Source organism: Typha angustifolia, chromosome 13, assembly GCF_048772165.1.
Source record: "Typha angustifolia cultivar Huaian chromosome 13, ASM4877216v1, whole genome shotgun sequence".
Taxonomy (NCBI): Eukaryota; Viridiplantae; Streptophyta; class Magnoliopsida; order Poales; family Typhaceae; genus Typha; species Typha angustifolia.
Window position 1 is genome coordinate 18,190,620 of NC_133251.1, and position 19,266 is coordinate 18,209,885.

At 38.0% G+C, this 19,266-nt stretch overlaps 3 protein-coding genes across 3 annotated transcripts; 1 reads left to right on the forward strand and 2 right to left on the reverse strand.

Moving 5' to 3' along the window:
* Positions 1-220: 220 nt before the first annotated feature.
* On the forward strand, positions 221-7,083 carry LOC140773982 (conserved oligomeric Golgi complex subunit 8). Its single transcript, XM_073116785.1, has 12 exons — positions 221-527; positions 611-763; positions 1,647-1,795; positions 2,220-2,297; positions 2,422-2,515; positions 2,735-2,809; positions 3,669-3,965; positions 5,124-5,191; positions 5,292-5,346; positions 5,678-5,816; positions 6,087-6,271; positions 6,367-7,083. Exons 1-12 carry the CDS (start codon positions 342-344, stop codon positions 6,640-6,642), a joined length of 1,755 nt encoding a protein of 584 aa, XP_072972886.1. The 5' UTR covers positions 221-341; the 3' UTR covers positions 6,643-7,083.
* A 214-nt stretch (positions 7,084-7,297) lies between these two features.
* On the reverse strand, positions 7,298-8,163 carry LOC140774289 (STS14 protein). The gene has a single exon (XM_073117216.1). It carries the CDS (start codon positions 8,111-8,113, stop codon positions 7,565-7,567), a length of 549 nt encoding a protein of 182 aa, XP_072973317.1. The 5' UTR covers positions 8,114-8,163; the 3' UTR covers positions 7,298-7,564.
* Positions 8,164-9,016: 853 nt separating this feature from the next.
* On the reverse strand, positions 9,017-18,627 carry LOC140773752 (zinc finger BED domain-containing protein RICESLEEPER 2-like). Its single transcript, XM_073116471.1, has 2 exons — positions 18,412-18,627; positions 9,017-11,320 (listed from the first exon to the last, which is right to left on the reverse strand). The coding sequence occupies exon 2, from the start codon at positions 11,209-11,211 to the stop codon at positions 9,184-9,186; it is 2,028 nt and encodes a 675-aa protein (XP_072972572.1). The 5' UTR covers positions 11,212-11,320; positions 18,412-18,627; the 3' UTR covers positions 9,017-9,183.
* Positions 18,628-19,266: the final 639 nt, after the last annotated feature.

Here is a 19,266-nt window from a genome sequence, read left to right on the forward strand (position 1 = left end):
AAATTTAGTTTTTTTCTAACAAAAAAAAAGAAAAAAAGAAAAGAAAAAGATGTATTGCTAATTTTAGGTAGCAACTCGGTATTTGTAGCATTCCACCACCATTTGCTACGTAGGGCCAGGGGCACCACAAACAGGCTGGGTCCAGGCCCATTCGGCCTATTGCCCCGTAGACCGTAATGGCGCAATGTATAGCAAAATGCAACCGTCCTTGGAATTACAGCAAACAGTGTGTGAGCAGGTTGGGGATATTTTTTATTTTTCTGTGGATCTTCGATTGCTCGCTAGACTTGCCTTGGCAGATCTAAATGTTCGACGAGTTTCTCAGACTTATATAGAAGGAAATGCTCGAGCCCCATATCATGGAGATCGACAGGAGGATTCCAGTTGTACGGGTGGGAGGCAGAAACGAAGAAGAAGAAGAAGAGGAAGACGCCATGGCGGCTTCGGGGCTCCTCCCCCTCGCGGGCGCTTCATACCAACCTTACGTCTCTGAACTCCTCTCCTTCTCCATCGAGCGCCTCCACAAGGTAAAGGATCCCATCCTATTCTCTCCTCGTTTCCCTCGATCCTCCTTTGTGGAACCGATCTAGATCTGTTGGTGGAACCGCAGGAACCGGAGCTCCTCCGCGTGGATGCAGAGCGCATCAGTAGACAGATGCAAGAGGTGGCCGTGGAGAATTATGGTGCATTCATTGCTGCTTCCGAAGCCCTCTCCTTCATCCGGAAGCAGCTCGAGGATTTTGACCACCATTTAGAGTCTCTGGTGATTAACAATCTTTACTTTCTGGTCAAAAGCTTTTATTTCGGATTAAATTGTAGCCACGCTGGGTGAGGAAATCTGAAATCCTGCGCGGGATGTCAGATTGGTTAGTATTTGCCATTGTATTGTTGTTGTATATGATAATAACCTTTAACAAATCAGTCATACGAGACATGGCTTTCAATCGTCATGCTAATCTGTGAAGTTACATTTCGTGTTTAATAAACCATCATAAAATTTGCACCTTGCTGTTTTAGGTCTTCTAACCTGTTCTTTTTTTAAAGTACCGCAATAAGAAACTTTTTGCTGATAAACTTTTAAGTATAGTTTTATCTCACAGTTTGCTCCTCAAGCTGTCCATCGTTGTTGTTTACTGTTTACCAGGAGCCGAATGCAAATCTGTTGGTATTACTGTCCGGAATTCTATCTTCTTTACCTTTGCTTTTGTCCATCTGGTCTAGCACAAGATATAAGGTTCATTTGAGTTAGGAGTGTTTTTTATCTAGATGGGGAAGTTATCAGCAATATGAAAAATGTGTTGACTGTTGAGTGTTCAGATGAGTTTGTACACCAAGAATCGAGTACATTGCCCTCATTCATTTTCATTCTATCATAATAAAAATACTAATGGAACTGTGATAGTTGGTAAGATGTAATACTTGGGAGTTGGGACTCATATCCTGGTGTATAATACACAACTGGATAATTAGGACATCGCTTGACCCATGGAAATTGTGATATCATCTTTCTCTGTTCCTTCTTTTCCTAATGGTTGTCATCCCCCTTAATCTCTTATCTATATTACTCATGATTATCCATTTTCGGATAGATTGTCTTGAGTGCAGCGATTAGATATTTGACCATATTTTTCTCTTTCTTATCGTAGATAGAAGAGGTTCCAAATCTTACATCTGGTTGCACCGAGTTTATTGAATCTGCACAGCAAATTTTGGAAGAAAGGAGGCTTAATCAAACATTGCTAGCAAACCACAGTACCTTGCTTGACTTGCTTGAAGTTCCTCAACTGATGGACACGTATGTGCTTGTTTCCTATACTTGAATACTGCCCAAGGAATGATATATTTGTATTTTCATGTCCACTCTATCAGTCTGATCTACTTGTTCTTGTTACCACCTTTTCTCATGGTTATACTGATGAACTTTTAGGGTAATCAGGCCTGGCATGTAAGTGGATATAAGTAAATTTTACTTTCAAAATTATATATCTGCAATATATATTTTCCAAGGGTTATCTGCATTGAAAAGCACTCTTTATTTACTAGCTAGATCATGATTGCTAATGTCCCTCATCAACACACACTTTAATCCATTTGTAACAGCCATTTAGCTTTATTTACTAGCCACTTGTTTGCTCCTATATCAGTTATCTTAGGTCTTTAATTGAGCTTTTGCGGAGTACTGATATGTTACCTATGAAACTATTAATCCTTATCTGCAGATGTATACGGAATGGTAATTATGATGAGGCACTTGATTTGGAAGCTTTTGTTAGCAAATTATCAAAATTGCACACTGAGTAAGTCCTATATGAGTAAGCTCAGTTGTCCCACTTTATTACGATTTTAAGTAGATTACTAGGAACAGTGGATACCAGCTACAGAGTCCATGTTGACAGTTTGCTTTTGTTATTTGGATTCTAGGTTACCTGTCATTCAGGCATTAGTTACAGAAGTGAGGAAGACAACACAGTCTCTACTCTCTCAGCTTCTTCAGAAACTTCAATCTAACATCCAGGTTAGACTGGTAGTTCACTATAAAAGCTGTTGTTTGTTCTGCATAGAAAATACAAGCTTTCCTCCAGTTGCTGCAGCATTTCGCTTCTGCGAAGGAGTTATATTATATACATATTGGGATGCATGCACATATAGATCATTCAGGATGTCGGTTAAAAGTGTATCTTTTATTTTTGACTGTAAAAAATTACTGACTAAATTGTGAACTGGTGGTTTACAGTTGCCAGAATGCCTTCGAATTGTTTCACATTTGCGGCGTATAGGAGTATTCAGCGAACCTGAATTGCGCTTACAGGTATATGTAATTTGTGTGCATCTTTGTGTTTTGCTATTGTCTTCCCTTTAATAGATCCATATGGATGGATTTCCTTTTGATGCCAATAAATTATACCAATTCATATATCAAGTAGATCTCTACCCACCCATACTTAACAACTCTTGTTGATTGCAGAGCATGTCATGAATACGATTTTTTCTGATTTTCAAAGAAATTTACTACTTAACTATAATTTATCTTTGGCTACTGAAGTATTTTCTTAAGATATCTACTTAACATATTCTGAAGAGTCCATTATTGACTTGACAAGTACATGATCTACATTGATAGCACTCTCTCTCTCTCTCCTCATATCATACACACACACAGTATTGTGAGTATTGTGCAAACTTGATTTAAGAATATGTTATGGATGATATAGCTGATAGCATGCTATTTGTCCTGTGGCTTTAGAGTGAATAGGTTTTCTCGTAAGTGCCAAATACTAACCCATTTTATGGTAGCTGAAACTTTATATTTGGTGGTACTATTTTGTTACTTGAAATTTTGGATTTTTCTGTTTAGGTATCTGTTTTAACACAGTACATACCGATAAAACTTTATGCAGTTGCTACTGATACATATAATGTAGTTCTAATAGCTGACAGTTGACAAGTCCCCATATCTGACCACCTTAACCAAATGCTTGCAATTGAGGGTGTCTACTTATCTGGACACGTTAAACTGAAATATAGGCAAGCTTGACTTTTGATCTTGGTGCATTTGCTAGTCTATATAAAAGAAAATGGCCATTGATTTATTTTTGCATCTGAGTCATTTTTACAGTATTTGTCACCTTCTGCATCTGCACTATCTAATGGTCTAACTAAATCTCTAGTTCTTGAGGTGCAGAGAAGCATGGCTTTCAGGGATTCTTGATGATTTGGACCAGAGGAACGTTTATGAGTATTTAAAAGGAATGGTGCATTGCCATAGGATGCATCTATTTGATGTTGTTAACCAATATCGTGCCATATTCAACAATGATAAATCTGGGAGTGAGGAGAACTATGATGGTGGACTTCTTTTTAGCTGGGCTATGCATCAAATTGAAAATCATCTAAGCACTCTTGAAGCCATGCTCCCGAAGATTTCTGAAGGTGGATCTTTGTCTAATATCCTTGATCAATGCATGGTGAGCATTATTATGTTTCTTTTCTTGTAGTTGTTCTTTTTAGTGTATTGAATGATAAGCAGAAATGTGTCAGCGAATGGCTGGGGGACGCCTTGGTGGAGTCCCTAGGCGCTAAATAGTGGGCCAAGCAAGTCAGCTCTTTGGCTCGCTAATAATCTAAGTGGATAGTTTAGCGGGTCGGGTTTTTTTAGCGGTTTGGGTTTAATAACTAACTTATATATAAAAAAATCCAACACGATCATTCCTCTCTCTAGCTCACTGCTCTCTCTCTCTCTAGCACACCAGCAAACCCTAAAAAAATTCCTTCCATGGTCAGCGACAACAAAGGCGGCAGTCAGTCTTTTGAACAACGAAGTCACGAGTGGCTGGCGACGGCGGCAACACTCTCTCTCAGCCTCTCTGCCACAACGGACGATACTCCATTGCTCCTCTCTCTCTCACTCCCTCTCTCACAGTCTCACCTTATCAGTCTATCACACCAAACGATTTTTTTCATTTTTATTTTCTATTGATCAATTCTCTCTTAATATGTTAGTTCTTAACTTTTTATTTCCTAATTGAAATTGGTCAGTATCTGTTGAAGTAATTAATTTAAGTAATTATCTGTTGAAGAAATTAATTGAAGTAAATTAGTAATTATTTATTAATCAGTATATATATATATATATATTAATTTTTTATATTAAAATGCTAGACCGCTTTGTCACCCGTCTTGTCGCCTGCCTTCCACTCAGGTGCTAGGCGGTAAGGTGACTATCGGCCACCTGCGACCGCCTTTCAAAACATTAGTTTTTTTGGATTCTAATGACATCAAGTGATAGAGCAGAAGTCGTAACTAATATGTTTTTGCTAGCTTTGCTGCTATAGTATTTGTTGAATATGCTCAAGACTTGTTTGAAGAATTTCTTTAGTTTCCTCCCTTCGACTCTCTAAATGCACATGCCATGACTGCATGCTCATGCATATCTAGCGGCAAACTATCTATATATATTGTATCAACTATCATCATCGTCATCATCATTTATACTACAGAATACTTTTGAACACAACCACTTATACAACAGAATGCTCACTCTTAAAGAATCACAGTTGTTATTAATAAGACAATCACCACCTTTTTTGTCTGTGTTGATAACTGTTTTGTTACATTTTTTACAGTATTGTGCAATGGGTCTTGGCTTGGTTGGATTGGATTTTCGGGGCTTGCTTCCACCACTCTTTGAAAAGTGAACAGCACCTCCATATTTCCATCTTTTATCTTTTATTGCTCATTGATACATGTTGTAACTAGTCAGATTGTATCTAAATTTATTTGTCTATCTCCAGTGCAGTTCTTAATTTGTTCTCAAAAAATATGAGTGCAGCAGTTGAGAATTTTCAGGTATGCATGAAGCTGCGTAACATTCCTTGTTGTATTTCAATATCTTTGCTTTAACTTCAACTGTTGTTGAGATCTCACTTCTCTATATTGTGGGCTAGTTATCTACTACAACATCAAGTTGTTGCCCTTCATGTATTATTTGTTTTATCAGTTTCTCTAGCTTATCATGGATAATTTTAACTTTCTAATGCCTAAAATGTACCTAACATCTCTTTGTTTTTCATTCTTGGCCACTTTAAATTCAGTCCTCTTTCAAAGCCTTGCTGATAATCATTGGTGATACTGAACGATTTTTAACATTTTTATAGTTCTTTCTTTATGTGCCGCATAGGTTGTCTTAGATTCACATCGTTGGGTTCCCATGCCATCTGTTGGCTTTGCAACCAATGGAGTAATTGATGAAACACAGGATGATGTGACTCCACCTTCTGTCTTAATGGAGCATCCTCCTATTGCTGTGTTTGTTAATGGTAAGAATTGTGAATTCTATATTTGATATCTATTGCAAATAATGACTAATCTGATTGTTCAACAGCCAAGGACTTGATCGATGGCCTAAGCTACAAATTAGCGAGATGTAACAATTATGCTATGTTTTCATTTTCTGTTAGAAAATTTGGAAAAGGCAGAGAGCTTTTGCTGTGTTTTATATTTTAGGCTGTTGGAGTGAGTAAAACTGTTTTGCTGTTTGGTTTAGTATCTTCCAGCTAATATGTTACTTCACTGTTGCTTCCATACAGGTGTTTCAGCAGCTATGAATGAACTAAGACCCTGTGCACCTGTAAGTTTGATGCACATTCTGGCACAGGAGGTTGTGAATGGACTACAGGCTGTTTCTGACTCTCTAGTTAGGTATAATGCTATGCGAATGCTCCGTGGGAATGAGTCAACCCTTTTCCTTTCACTTTGTCAAGCATTTGTAGAGGTCAGAGAAGCTTTGATTTAGATTTTAAGTTCTATTCACTTGATACTGATTTTCCACTGCATGACTAGTTCCCCTCCTATTTTTTGAACTTCTAGGTCGCTTATCCTTACTGTGCAACTTGCTTTGGCCGATGTTATCCAAATGGAGCATCCCTGATCATAAAATGCAGAAGCACATTTGATGGTGCCAGCCAGTTATTGACAGTCTCGCCTCTAAGAGTCAACAGCTCTGCAGATAATGTTGATGGAAAGCAATCGGCTGAAAACGGCAGTACTGAGATAGTTGATAATGGTCCTTCAGTCGATACACAAGAATCAGAAACTCAAACTGATGTATCAGTTGTGGAGACAGACACACAGAGCAGTATATAGGTGTTCGTTTGGTCTGCTGATTTCTTTACTCCTTTGTAAGGCTAGTTTTGCATCAATGAAGTTTTCCTCCCTTGAGTTGTTCAGTGCGCCATACATCTTCAAAAGGAAGCAGATGTACTGCTGAATTCAGTCTAGTAAGCAGTGGAATGATCAGAATCTATGTGGACCAACCATTTATACAGTTTTCCCTGGTTCTTTAGATAAACAAACAGTTCATACAGGATCTTTCCCTTCCCTCTTGTTAAATCAAATTAGATTATTTACATTATCATGTGCTACATCAATGAGTTTACTTGTTTCTCCAATATACTTCATCGCACACGTGGAAATTCTTAATTGTCTTGTCCAATAGTATCAATTGTAATATGACATTTGTTCCGATATATATGGTTGCCACGGCAAACGACGTTTGCTGATATTATTGGCATGGCCTTGCTACAATGCACAACCCAGCAATCAGAAAGGTGATGGATTTTTTTGGCGTTCTAGGTCTTTTAGGTTGATAGTTCGTTCGATCACAACGTCACAAAGTTTACTTTTCTTGTGCCTTAGGTATGAGAAGAATGGAAAGAACTTGTGATTTGCAAGGGATTTCATTAGTAATTTTGTGCCTTTAAAGTCAGATTATACTGAAGATTAGTTAGTCTCTTTCAAGGTGTATGACATGGAAGTAGTAGTATTTTACTGCCGAGCATCTGCCTCGCTTGAACTGAAAAGAAAGACACATAATTTTAGACCTAGATGGAACGTAGTGTTGGGCTCTTGTAGTTAACTACATACATGATGCTCTCTCTCTCTCTCTCTCTCTCCTCACTTATTAATTCAGTCGAATAATGTGATCAACCATTTGCAAAATAGAAGGAAAGGGCCGGGGGCCGGGGGTCGGGGTCGGGATCTCAGCAATCTTATTAATTCTTATAAACTAGTAGGGGCTCTGCCCCTTCACATTCCCATGGGGGTAGTAGAGACAGACGGTGATGGTGGCCCCGCCCTTGACGCACGTGGCCTGGGCGCACCCTAACTCCGCCGTCTTACGCCACACCACCTGGGTGTACGTGCCGCAGTCGTGCCCCGCCGCGCACGTGTTGTTGGCGTGGTAGTAATACTTCTCCTCCTCCACCCACGACCCCACCACTTCATCCGGCCGCGCTGGGTAGCTGCTCCAGCCCTGGTTGGCCCCGTAAAGGCTCGAATCCAAGTCTGCGAAGTCGCAAGCCTTGTACTGCTTCTGGTAGCCCACCACTTTGCTCGCCTCCGCCACCAGCTTCCCGCTCCAATTCAGGGGCCCAACCCCTACGGCGGCGCGGGCCTGGTTGTGGGGAATCAGAAACTGAGCCGTCGCGTTAGGCTGGGCTTTCGGTGGGGCGGCGGGGATGGCCCTGCTCAGCACCGGAGAAACGCCGCATAAGGCCATAGCCACGACCCAGATGAGGACGAGAAGATGCCCCAGGGATTTCTGAGAACCCATCATTCGTTGCTAAGAGATAGTAATAGCTTCGGTCACTAACTCTAAAATATGGTACAAGATATATATATATATATATATAGAGAGAGAGAGAGAGAGAGAGAGAGAGAGAGAGAGAGAGAGAGAGAGAGAGAGAGAGAGAGAGAGAGAGAGAGAGAGAGAGAGGTACGACCTTACGCGGGAAGGGTAGATAGATGGGTATTGTATATAAAGACGAGTTTAATTAACGTCGATCTCTAATTTACTGCGAGCTAAGCTGTTGATGAGATGGATCTTAGTATATATAATTTACTCTTGGATAGAGTGAGTGATGGTCAACTTGGAAAAACTCATCACTCCTCCCTCCAAGTTCCTGATTCTAGATTTAGCCGAGTACCCATGTGAAGTCATTGAGTTTATCACGAAGGCGCCCACGCTTCACATGCAATTGTTCAGCAAAAATGGAACACAGACTTCGGAGCAGACACCAATGCATCATCTATAGAGCAGAGAGTCCCATGTGATTGTGTTCCTACCAGAGGGAACACAAAACCCCTTGTTTGAAAATTTTGATCAGTCATTAGTTCTTTATTACTGACTAACAAGTTGCCCTCAAAATTCATTTAATATCCTAGAGCATATGCGATATGAGATAGGTCGGCAAAGAAGAGAGAAGAAAACAGTTTAAAGTTCTAAAAACCCGACGTCATTCTTTCCTTTCTTTCCTGGTAGCCCAGCCCATTGAAGATTAGCAAGCTTCGAGTAGCACTCATTAAGAGGGAGAGGGTGAAAGAGTGACCTCATCATGGGCCTTGATTTCCTCATGAAGAGAACAAACGGACCTTAATTGATAACGTTAGATGGACGGGCATCACGACATAAATTGCCCATTGAAGTAGAAGCATTGCCTACCATTCCATACATAACCTGTTGAAAATTAAGTTACTACATCGACATATCAGGGAAGTAGTACAGAGCTGATGTGAACATACAAAAACGTAAGTTAAAGTCCTGCTAGATAACATGACAAAAATAGAAGGAAAAGAGGATGGCCTGCAAGAGCCTAGAACTTTAATCACTACTCCAGTAAGCATTACTTAGAATTCCATTTTAACAATTGATGTTGACGGTGGCTCCGCCATGGTGGGCAGATACTGTAGCCAGTCTTTTGCGCAGAAAAGTGCCTCCACTGTTTCAGGACTCAGCGAGCTTCGATACTCATCCAGCACTCTCCCAGCTCCTGTGTCAAATATAAAAGAGCCTGAGCTGACCATGGACATTGGAATGGCTAAGACATCCCGAACCAATTTGGAGAGTGTCGGAAACTTAATAATGTTGAGCTTCCACCAGTTCAAGATATCGAATTCTTGGATCCTTGGGACAAGGGACTCTTCTAAATACTGATCTAACTCAGATTTTGTTGGCTGGTTTACAGCCATCTCAGAGAGGTACATATCAAAGTCTAGAAGTCCATCACCGCCAGAGATTGGAGTTGTTGGCTGATTATTCTCATCAACATTCATGTTGTTGGCATCACTTTGTTCAACATAAGCTGGGGTTAAAGGAAGCGGCTGGGCAACATATTCGTGATAGAGCTCATGAATGCAATCATCAACCACCTTAACATACCTTACTGCATCTGCGCCATAAATTTTTGAGAAACTGAACTCAACAAGCCTCATCTTGAAGCGAGGATCCATTACCACCGCAATTGCCAAGACAAGACTGCAGTCCTTCCAATATTTATCAAATTTTTCGTGCATCTCTTTAGCAATGGTACTTACTATAGGGTCGTCGTTCAGTGTTGCAGTGGTCAGCTCTAGCTCAATTTTCCATGCTTCATGGAAAAATATATTTGCAGTTGGATCCGCTGTTGCCACAATGACGTTTGCAGAGTCATATAAGAGCTTCAAGTATGTGCAAACAACCTCCACCTTCTTCCAGTCATCTGCTGACGGTGCTTCATTGTAGTTATCATCACGTGTTTCCAAAGTAGTAAATGCTTGTTTATATTCCAAGGCAGCCAGAAGCATGAGGTAAGTCGTGTTCCACTGAGTCGTAACATCAAGAGAAAGGGTCTTTGTGCTAGGAATTTCAAGTTGCAAGGCAATCTCAGCAAATTTTTCTTCACGAGTGGGAGAAGCCTTTACAAATTTTACGCTTTCACGGATATTATATATTATTCCATGAATTGATGCAATCACATCCTGAGCAATTACATTCAAAATATGGGCATAGCAGCGGACAACAAACAACTGACCTTTGAGCATAAGTGTATGCTTGTTGGAGAGATGGTCTCTAAGATTTGCACTGTAGATGTCATGAGATGAGCAATTATTGTCCAAAGTGATAGTGAATAACCTACTCTTCATGTTCCAATCTGAAAGAGTAACCCCAATGGCTTCACTGAGAGCATTCTCTGAATGAGGAGAAGATACCATCAAGAAGTTAAGCATTCTTCTATGCAACTTCCAATCACTATCAATGAACTGTCCAGCAAGTGAAACATAACCAAGAGTTTGACTAGTTGTCCACAGGCCTATAGTAAGGCTAATTCTTCCAGGTATAGTGCCAAGCACTTGCATCAAATTTTGCTTCTCCTTCTGGTAGACAGCTGAGATTTCTTCTTCTATTGCACTGATGTCTACCATCTTGAAACGAGGTTGTAGACTTTCAATAAAAGATATGAAAGATGGTTGTTCAACAATGTGAAGAGGGTAGTCATGCACAATTATCATTTTTGCAAGATTCATGCAACTAAGATCCTGGTCAAATGCAGCATTAGCAAAGCCAGATAGTCTATAGCGTCTTTTAGGATGATCAATGTTACTCCCATCAGTATTTCCACCTGAAGCAAGTGCAAGCTGCTGCTGCTTCTCTTGGTTTTTTATTTTGGGACAGGAACCCAAGGCGATGTGCCTCTTAAGATGGCTAGTACCTGCAACTTTAGAACCAGAACTGTATGCAAATGTTTGCTTGCACAGTTTGCAGCAAGCCCGTGTACATCCTCCAGCCACAGCTTCAATGGTGAAGTGTTCCCAGACCATAGACTTCTTTCTCCTGCGCCTGGTAGCTGGTGGAGTCACTTCTGTGTCAACTGGTTCAGTGTCACTAGCTTCTCCCATGCTGGTTACAGGGAAAGATAGGACTCTACTAAGTACTAACAATGGAAGGTTTTGTTTGACAAGTGATAATCTTCTCCCAGAATCATGCAATCCTCATGCTGAATCACAGCTGCATGTTAATCAAATGTAAAACTGTTTAATAAGTATTGGGCCATCGATTATAGGGCCTTAATGAGTTAATGGAAAATGGCAACATGATCACCTCTCATTCGAAAAAATAAGTACCGCGATTTCAGGTTATTATATTTCTAATGTATGAATGAGGTCAGAAAAAATAGATCATTTAAAAATCCAAATAAGTCAATCATAGTAATTAAAAATAAAGGAATTCTGCTTTTATAATGCAGGTATTCCGACAAAATGATAACCAAATTAACATGATAGTACAGAAAGGTTATTCAATTCTCTTCCTCTGAGAAGAAGATGAATTCATGAGACAGATAATTTATAGGCATGGAGAAAATATTTGGAAAGGACACATCTGACACTCGATGACTCACCAAATTTATTCTAGTGTATGTTTGTCTTCTTACTTTCACTGTAAATTTCATATCAGCAATGTCAACACATCCATAAAATGCTGCTTAAATTTAAATCAGTCAATCTTAATATGTTATTTCCAAATTAGGATGTCGAAGAGGAAAATATTTCAAACATATGCTAGTTTCTCCATGAGAAATGAACTAGGCTGTATCACCTTCGTATCTTTCTAAATAAACTAAAGAAAAAGCAGTTCCTAAAGAACACCAGAATAACAAATCACCAGTGGTTGATAAGGATGAAAAGGGCAATCAAATTGGCCCTGCAACTTGAAGAAATCTATGCAGCCTAACAAAGTGAAAGGCATTAATAAGTAAGGAGAAGAAAACATACTGATGTACATAAGTAACAGAAAATGATAGAATGTACACTTAAACATACAAAAGTTTATCTTAAAAATTAAAAAAAGTTTAACTACTTCTGCAGCCATTAAATGAAACTCGAGATTTCAAAAAATCATCGCAAGATGAGAACTTTTTGAGTACTTTTCTTTCTTCATCTTGAGATGTGTTGTGAATCTAGAGGTGCGCACTCAGGCTACAAAAAATGTTAGACCTTTCTTCTTAAGGAAAATAAAGTAGGCAAATCAAATGATAGGGTACTATGATTAGAACATCATTTCTAAGAAGAATAACCAAGATGAGAAAAATGGAAACTCTATTAAGCTAGTAATAAGGTAGCAAAAGATGTTTAGTTTCTGTTAGGACAGAGTTATAACAAACTTTGAAAAAGAAATCTTACGAAACAATGAAAGATTATTAGATTTTTGCATCAACACAATATAGTTTTACCCATGGTTCGCCGGATCGGCCAATCCCAATCTTGGGCCGATCCGAACTCTCTCTCTCTCTCTTTCTCTTTCGCTATTTCTTCTCTCTCTCTCTTTCACTATTTTTTTTTTCTCTTTTTCTCTCCTTACTATATAGCCATTGTTTCTCTTACGGAGAGATCTAGCTCCAACAAATTTTGATATATATTTTTTTTATTTTTTTTTAATTTTTCTCTCAGTTTTTTTATTTTTTCCACTTGCTCTTTTCTAATCTCTTATTCTTTTTAGTTTTCACTGCACCATACTTTTTCTTTTTTTATATAATTTTTAAAAGTTTACTACATTTTAAAATAATACTTAAAATCTTACGTAATTAAAAAGTCCGATCCGATCCGATTCAGGCGACTGATATAGCCGATCCAGCCAATACGTATTATTTTTAGGAAGGACAATCTCAATCTTACTTTTTTTGAACCTTGGTTTTACCCTTTCTGGTGATTTGCGTACAAGGATAAGAACATCAAAACTAAATACATGATAGTAATTAAATCAGAGAAAGAAAAATTGTATCAAAAAGCAAAGAAATATAAAACCACAATTCTAATCAATTAATTATCGCAAATACACTATGGCAAAGTCAACTTAACCAAAACAATAGATTACCAAGGAGGGTCGAGGACTAGAGCGGTAGGCAATGAGTAGGATCAAGACCAGATCTTTAATATACCTACAATGACATATTTTATGACATGCGTCTGTAACACAACATTAAGGAATAACAGTCAGATATTGCAGCAAAGCTATTAGATGTGTACAATGGCTTGGGTCTTAACTTTGGAACAAACTCCACTAGATGGCCAAGAGAGTAACATTTTCATGTGAGTCAATTTTTTTCTGAATAAGATTTGGGTCAAATTAGCAGGTTATCATGATTGGTTGCTAATCGCAAGCAATTACTTTATCCACACTCAGTATCTCATCTGATAGCCCATTGAGTTTGAAAAGTACAAAAAGAATATCCAAAACAATAGGCCCCCCTTCACTTTAGAAATTATTTTTTTTTCAATTCTGGAATACAACTCCTTATTCCAGAATAACTAAATATTATAATAGCCCTACTCAGAAATATAATTACTATTCATCAAAATTACATTTTGTACTACACATTAACTCAATATTAATTTACCCTTGATATATGTCCTATCAATCTATTTAACATCAAATCAAAAGGTATTTATCATAATTTTATAAAGGATAAAATACCAATTTTTTCATCCACTTTACATCACATTTGTTTGTGTTTTTGTTATTTTCCGGGTTTTATTCTAGAAATTTATAGTAATCATGGCGTGATAGAATGATATCAAAGCCAAGGTTTTAGATCTACCTAACAAACTATTATGAAAGTTTAGTACCCAAAGTCCTTTAGATTAAATAGTCAAGATTTTAATCACAAATATTGTTTTATAAAAATATTTAGTTAAAAAAATTAGATCGAAATAGCTTATGGAATTTGTATTAGATCTATCTTAGAAATACAAATTTGAGGACTATGGAATTTGTATTCGATTTAGAAATTTTGGATGTATCTATGGAAAGATAATGCTTTTACATTTCTAACAGATTAGAAATATTTCAACTTAAAGGAATTTCATATTTCTAAAAATATTTAATATTACATTTTATTTCTAGAAAATAAGATAGAAGAGGAAATATTTATTTCCATCTATGAAGCACGGATACTTCATTTGGGCCTTCATACCAGTATCGGATACTGATATGACCCCAATACCAAGGATTCAAGTTTCGGCCTATCCCGATCCAGGCCGAAACCACCCGGTTTCTGCCTGCTGCAGGTGACAGCCACCTGCAGCAGACAGTAGTAGCTGTCAGCAGCAGCTAGAGAGAGAGAGGGAGAGAGAGAGTGAGGGAGAGAGAGAGAGAGAGAGAGAGAGAGAGGAAGGGAGAGTGAGGGAGAGAAAGGGAGAGAGAGAGGGAAAAAGGGAGAGAGAGTGAGAGAAAGAGAGGGAAAGATTAAAAAAAAAGAGGGTACGAGAGAGAGAAAATGAAAGAGAGTGAGGGAGAGGGAAAGATTAAAAAAAAAGGGGTATGAGAGAGAGAGGAAAAAAGGAAGAGAGAGTGAGTGAGAGGGAAAGATTTAAAAAAAAAGGTGAGAAAGAGAGAGAGAAAAAGATTAAAAAAAAAGAGTGTGGGAGAGAATGAATACTTTAGACTAATAGTTAGAAGGATAGAAAAGAAAAAAGGGAGAAAAAAAGATTTTTACTTTTTAGACTTTATATGTGAGTAATTATTATTTCTTATTTTCTTATATTTTTTCTAAATTTTTAAAAATTTCTTAACATTTTTAATAATATTTAGAATTTTATTTAATTAAAATAGTCCGATCCGATACAGACGGCCGATACAGCTGATACGTATCGTTTTTTCGGATGGCCGATCCCGATCCCGATACCGATTTTTGGAACCTTGCCCAATACATATCTAAGAAGTATCCGATTTAAAATAATTAATTTTCATTATTCGATATGACAGGAATACAACGAGATACGGCGGGGATACAATAGGGACACATTTTTTAATTATTTAGATTAAATGAATCGGGTCTGCAAACAAAACTCATTCAGAACCCGTTAATCTACTAACCAACCCGTTAGCATTTAACTAATAACACCAAAACCTAATCCACGTTCGCTCAGCTATTTCATTCCTCTCTCTCTCTCTAGCGACCTAGCCAGCAAAAAAACCCTTCTCTCTCTTACGTGCCAGCGACGAAAACCTTCCTACCTCCCTTACGCGCCGACGACGAAGGCCTCCCTCCCCCTGCAACGAAAGCTTCCATCCTGTGCGCGCAGCAACTCCCTTGGTAGCAACTCTCTCTCTCGTGACGGCGACTCTCTTCGGTGACTGAGATACCCTATTTCATCTTCTTCCCTCACGCACCTTCCTCCCTCCCTTTTTATCTATGATATTAGAAGTTAGGTTTTAATTTTGTTTTTAGAGGTTTTGATCACAATGAACTGATTGATAATAAATAACTAATTTAGAATGCTATGAGAGTAATCAGGATGCTAAATGATCACTGTGAGCTGATTGATATTTGTGCTCATTACCTCACTGTATTCTAAAAATTAGTTACTACCTCTATGCGGAGGAGACAAAGGCAGTTACTGCCTATATTTTTATTTAGATATTAGTTATTGTCTATATTTTTATTAATTTTTTATTGCTGTATACATATCCTAGTTTTTTAAATTTATCATATCCCCGTATCTTGTATCGATATCCATGCTTCACATATTCTCATATATTTTATTTATAGAAAATAAAATATAAGAGATCTTTATAGAAAGATTTTTTGAGCATAAAATATTTAACAAAAGATTATTTATGAGATGACAATTTTAAAGGATTAAATTTGATTATTGTTTATTCGAGTTTTCTATGCATGACTTATATAGAAGAAAGATATATATATTAAAAAAAAATTAATATCCTAATTTACGGATAATTTATGTATAAATTGTATTTAGAAGAATTGAGAATCTTGATTATATATTAATTATATCTAAAATTCAAAATGAATCAGTATAAATAAAGACTAATAAAAGTGAGATTCAGAACTCAAAATTTCAAGAGGATTCTAGGAAAAATAATCTTGAAATGTAATGCCATGACGCACTACCAAGTGAATTCTAACAGGACTAAAAATAAATTTCTAAATTTTTGTCCGCAACGATTCTAATCTTACTCAACAACTAGTAGATCAATAAACTGTTGAAGATGTGCCTATTACGACCCTAGTAGGACTGACTATCTGAAAAAATCTCAGGCGTCAATCCGATGGTGACTAGTAACGCAACGTGGTCATAGATCAGAATATCCAAAAAAGAAGAGACAATAAGACATATTTATCAGTTTTGACAGGTTATCATGATAGTACACTTTTAACAAACATCAATTCTTGTTATATTAATTTATTCAATATGAGATATTATAAGTGATTTATAATTCAATTTAGCATATATTAAACTTTAAGATGAAGTAAGAGATAAGAAAATTATTTATTTTTTAAGACAGCTTATGTATTTTGTTATGATTCATGCTCTATTACTATATGTAACATTGTTGATTTTTATTGTTATATGTTCATAATAGAGTGCGTTACTTATTGGATATCTAGCTCATAAGAACTTGCCTTTTACAAAAAAATCAAAAAGATAATTAGAGAGGACTCTAAAGGTTTAGTACACTTTTTTGTTAAGTCAATCTTCATTTAGGATCTTATCATCATTTGGATTTTCATAACTCCCCGAGTTTTGTTCTATAGAATTATAGTCATCATGTTCCATAGAAGGAAGTGACCTAGAGCTTGAGCACCATGGTCTAGTCGGCTGGATTGGTTCTAGCCGGCTAGAACTTTGAAGATCCTCATGCTTTTTTAGTGTAAATTTGGATCTACCACTTGACTAGAGGATGGATTTGTGTTTTAATGAGAGTTGACTATAGAGAGGACTCGAGGATTTGCTTAGGAGATAGGCCAAATAAGCGAAAGCTCTGAGCTGACCAAACTAGCTGGATTGACTAGAGCTTTGAGTTGGTTTAGGCTCTTAGGAAGCAGTTTAAGGTTGAAATTTGGCATCGAAGTGGGTTAAGATCTTAGCTAGTGTTAAAGGTAGGGTTTGGGTTAAGAAAATGGTCATGTTAACTCACAAATTATTCTAAAAGCTTAAGTTGTTAGTTAACAATAAATTTTTATATTTTTATATTTAAACACTTTTCCTAACTTTTTGGATGAGACATTTTTTATTAGCCCAAGAAATGAATTTAATTTAATTAAGTGAAATTTTATATTTTTAAGTTGGATGTGATATAATTTGAACCTAGAACTTTGGTTCTGATACCTTGTTAATTCACCGACTACTCTAAAAACTTAAAATGTTACATACCCGTGAAAGATCAGGGCGTCACACTGACTACATGAACTCCAGCAACTTTTACTAAATATTCCAAGTACATGAGATGAATGCCAACGAGACGAATGATGATTCATCCCAAGAATGAATGCATTAGAGGAAACATGTAACAGTTGCAAGAACCAAAAAGATAGAAAGTTTTCCGAAGCGTCCTAAAGAATTAAAGCGGCGGAACGTCTATTAACTTAGAATTGTTTCAGCATGATACCAAATATCTTCTGTCTCAGAATTCGTTTTGCTTATGACATCGAAAATCTACTGTCTCAGAATTGGTTCAGCATATGACGTCGAAAAGTAGATACTCGTGAGATGGCTTTCGAAGTCCAAAGGATGCAGTCTTGTTAAGAAGATTTAGCAGAAAAGGATTCAATCTTGGGCTGTGTGGGTGAATCCAGGGAGGGAAAAATAATCTTTCATTCGTCAGGCAATGGGTAATGGGCTTGGGCTTATCTGACAATGTCCATTCTTAGGGCCCACGTCGGCCCATCTTAGTGGATGAAAATTACGAAATACCTATTTGGGATTTTATTATCCCTGACCGGTGGACCTGAAGCCCATCCCTCAGGGAAGATTGACGAAAGGGCCTTGCCATGAACAGATTCCGTCCTTGTTTCCGACTAAAACCTTGGGCAGCAGATCTACCCAAAACCCAAAGAAAAGAAAGGAAGTTCTTAAAGAAAGAAAGAGCTCGAGAGGGAGCCCAAGAACTACTGAGTCCCCCTCTGGAGCGGCCTAAACAAAAAACCACTAAAGGGGAAATTCACAAAACCGAGCATTCCGTCTAAAAGAGAAATTCGACAAGAAGGCAGAAAACTCCAAAACTAATTTCGTAACAAAACCGAGCGAATTCATCGTCAAAGAGAGAGCAAGGTGAGTTGGGATTGAAGGGATTCTTACCACAGATCTGAAATCGGTGAGCGATCTAAGGAGCAATAGCGATGGGTAGAGATGGCGACCTCTTCGAGCCAAACCTTAGGGCATAAGTGGAGGCAGGGGAGTCGAAGATCGGGCGATGATGGTGTTGGGGGTGATGAATTAGGGCCTCCTGGGGAAACCCTAGAGGAAAGTGGGGAGACGACGATCTATTCGGGAGAGGGTTTGTTTGTCTATGGGCTCCTTAGCCCAATGGGCTTGATATAGTGACATGCTGTCCAGGCTGGACATGATGCATTGTGGTTGGCCGATGCCCTCAAGTGGGCCAGGCCTCTTGACCGGATTGGCACTTTGATCTAGGGCTCTGCACATAGAGGGAGGGGGGGAGAGAGAGAGAGAGAGAGAGAGAGAGAGAGAGAGAGAGACTGACCTAGCCCATCTAGTCCTGAATTTGATTGGACCTCAAATACGGCCCCGCCCCCCCACCCCCCACTGTTTCCTTTGGATCTATATGGCCTATAGAAACTTGGAATTGTGATTCCTCGTGGCCTAAACTGCCACCTGTTTCTGGACCCTGCATGCACCAAGCCCAACCAAGCAACTGCGCTTAAGTGTGATTAACGTGTATAATATTAAATGATAATTTTTTTATTCTTATTTAAGACTTATAGACTAACCCAACAAGTCCTAATTATCTTAACTCAGGAGACAAGGATATCGACCTACTTAAGCACATAAGTTCGGTTAACTAACTAACTTGTCCTCAGATCAAACCTGAATTAAAGTTAGGGGCGCCATCCAAGTAACGGAAATATTAATTTCTTCCTCATGATATTATCCGTCATATAAGCACCGGATCGCGTTCAAATGACTATATTA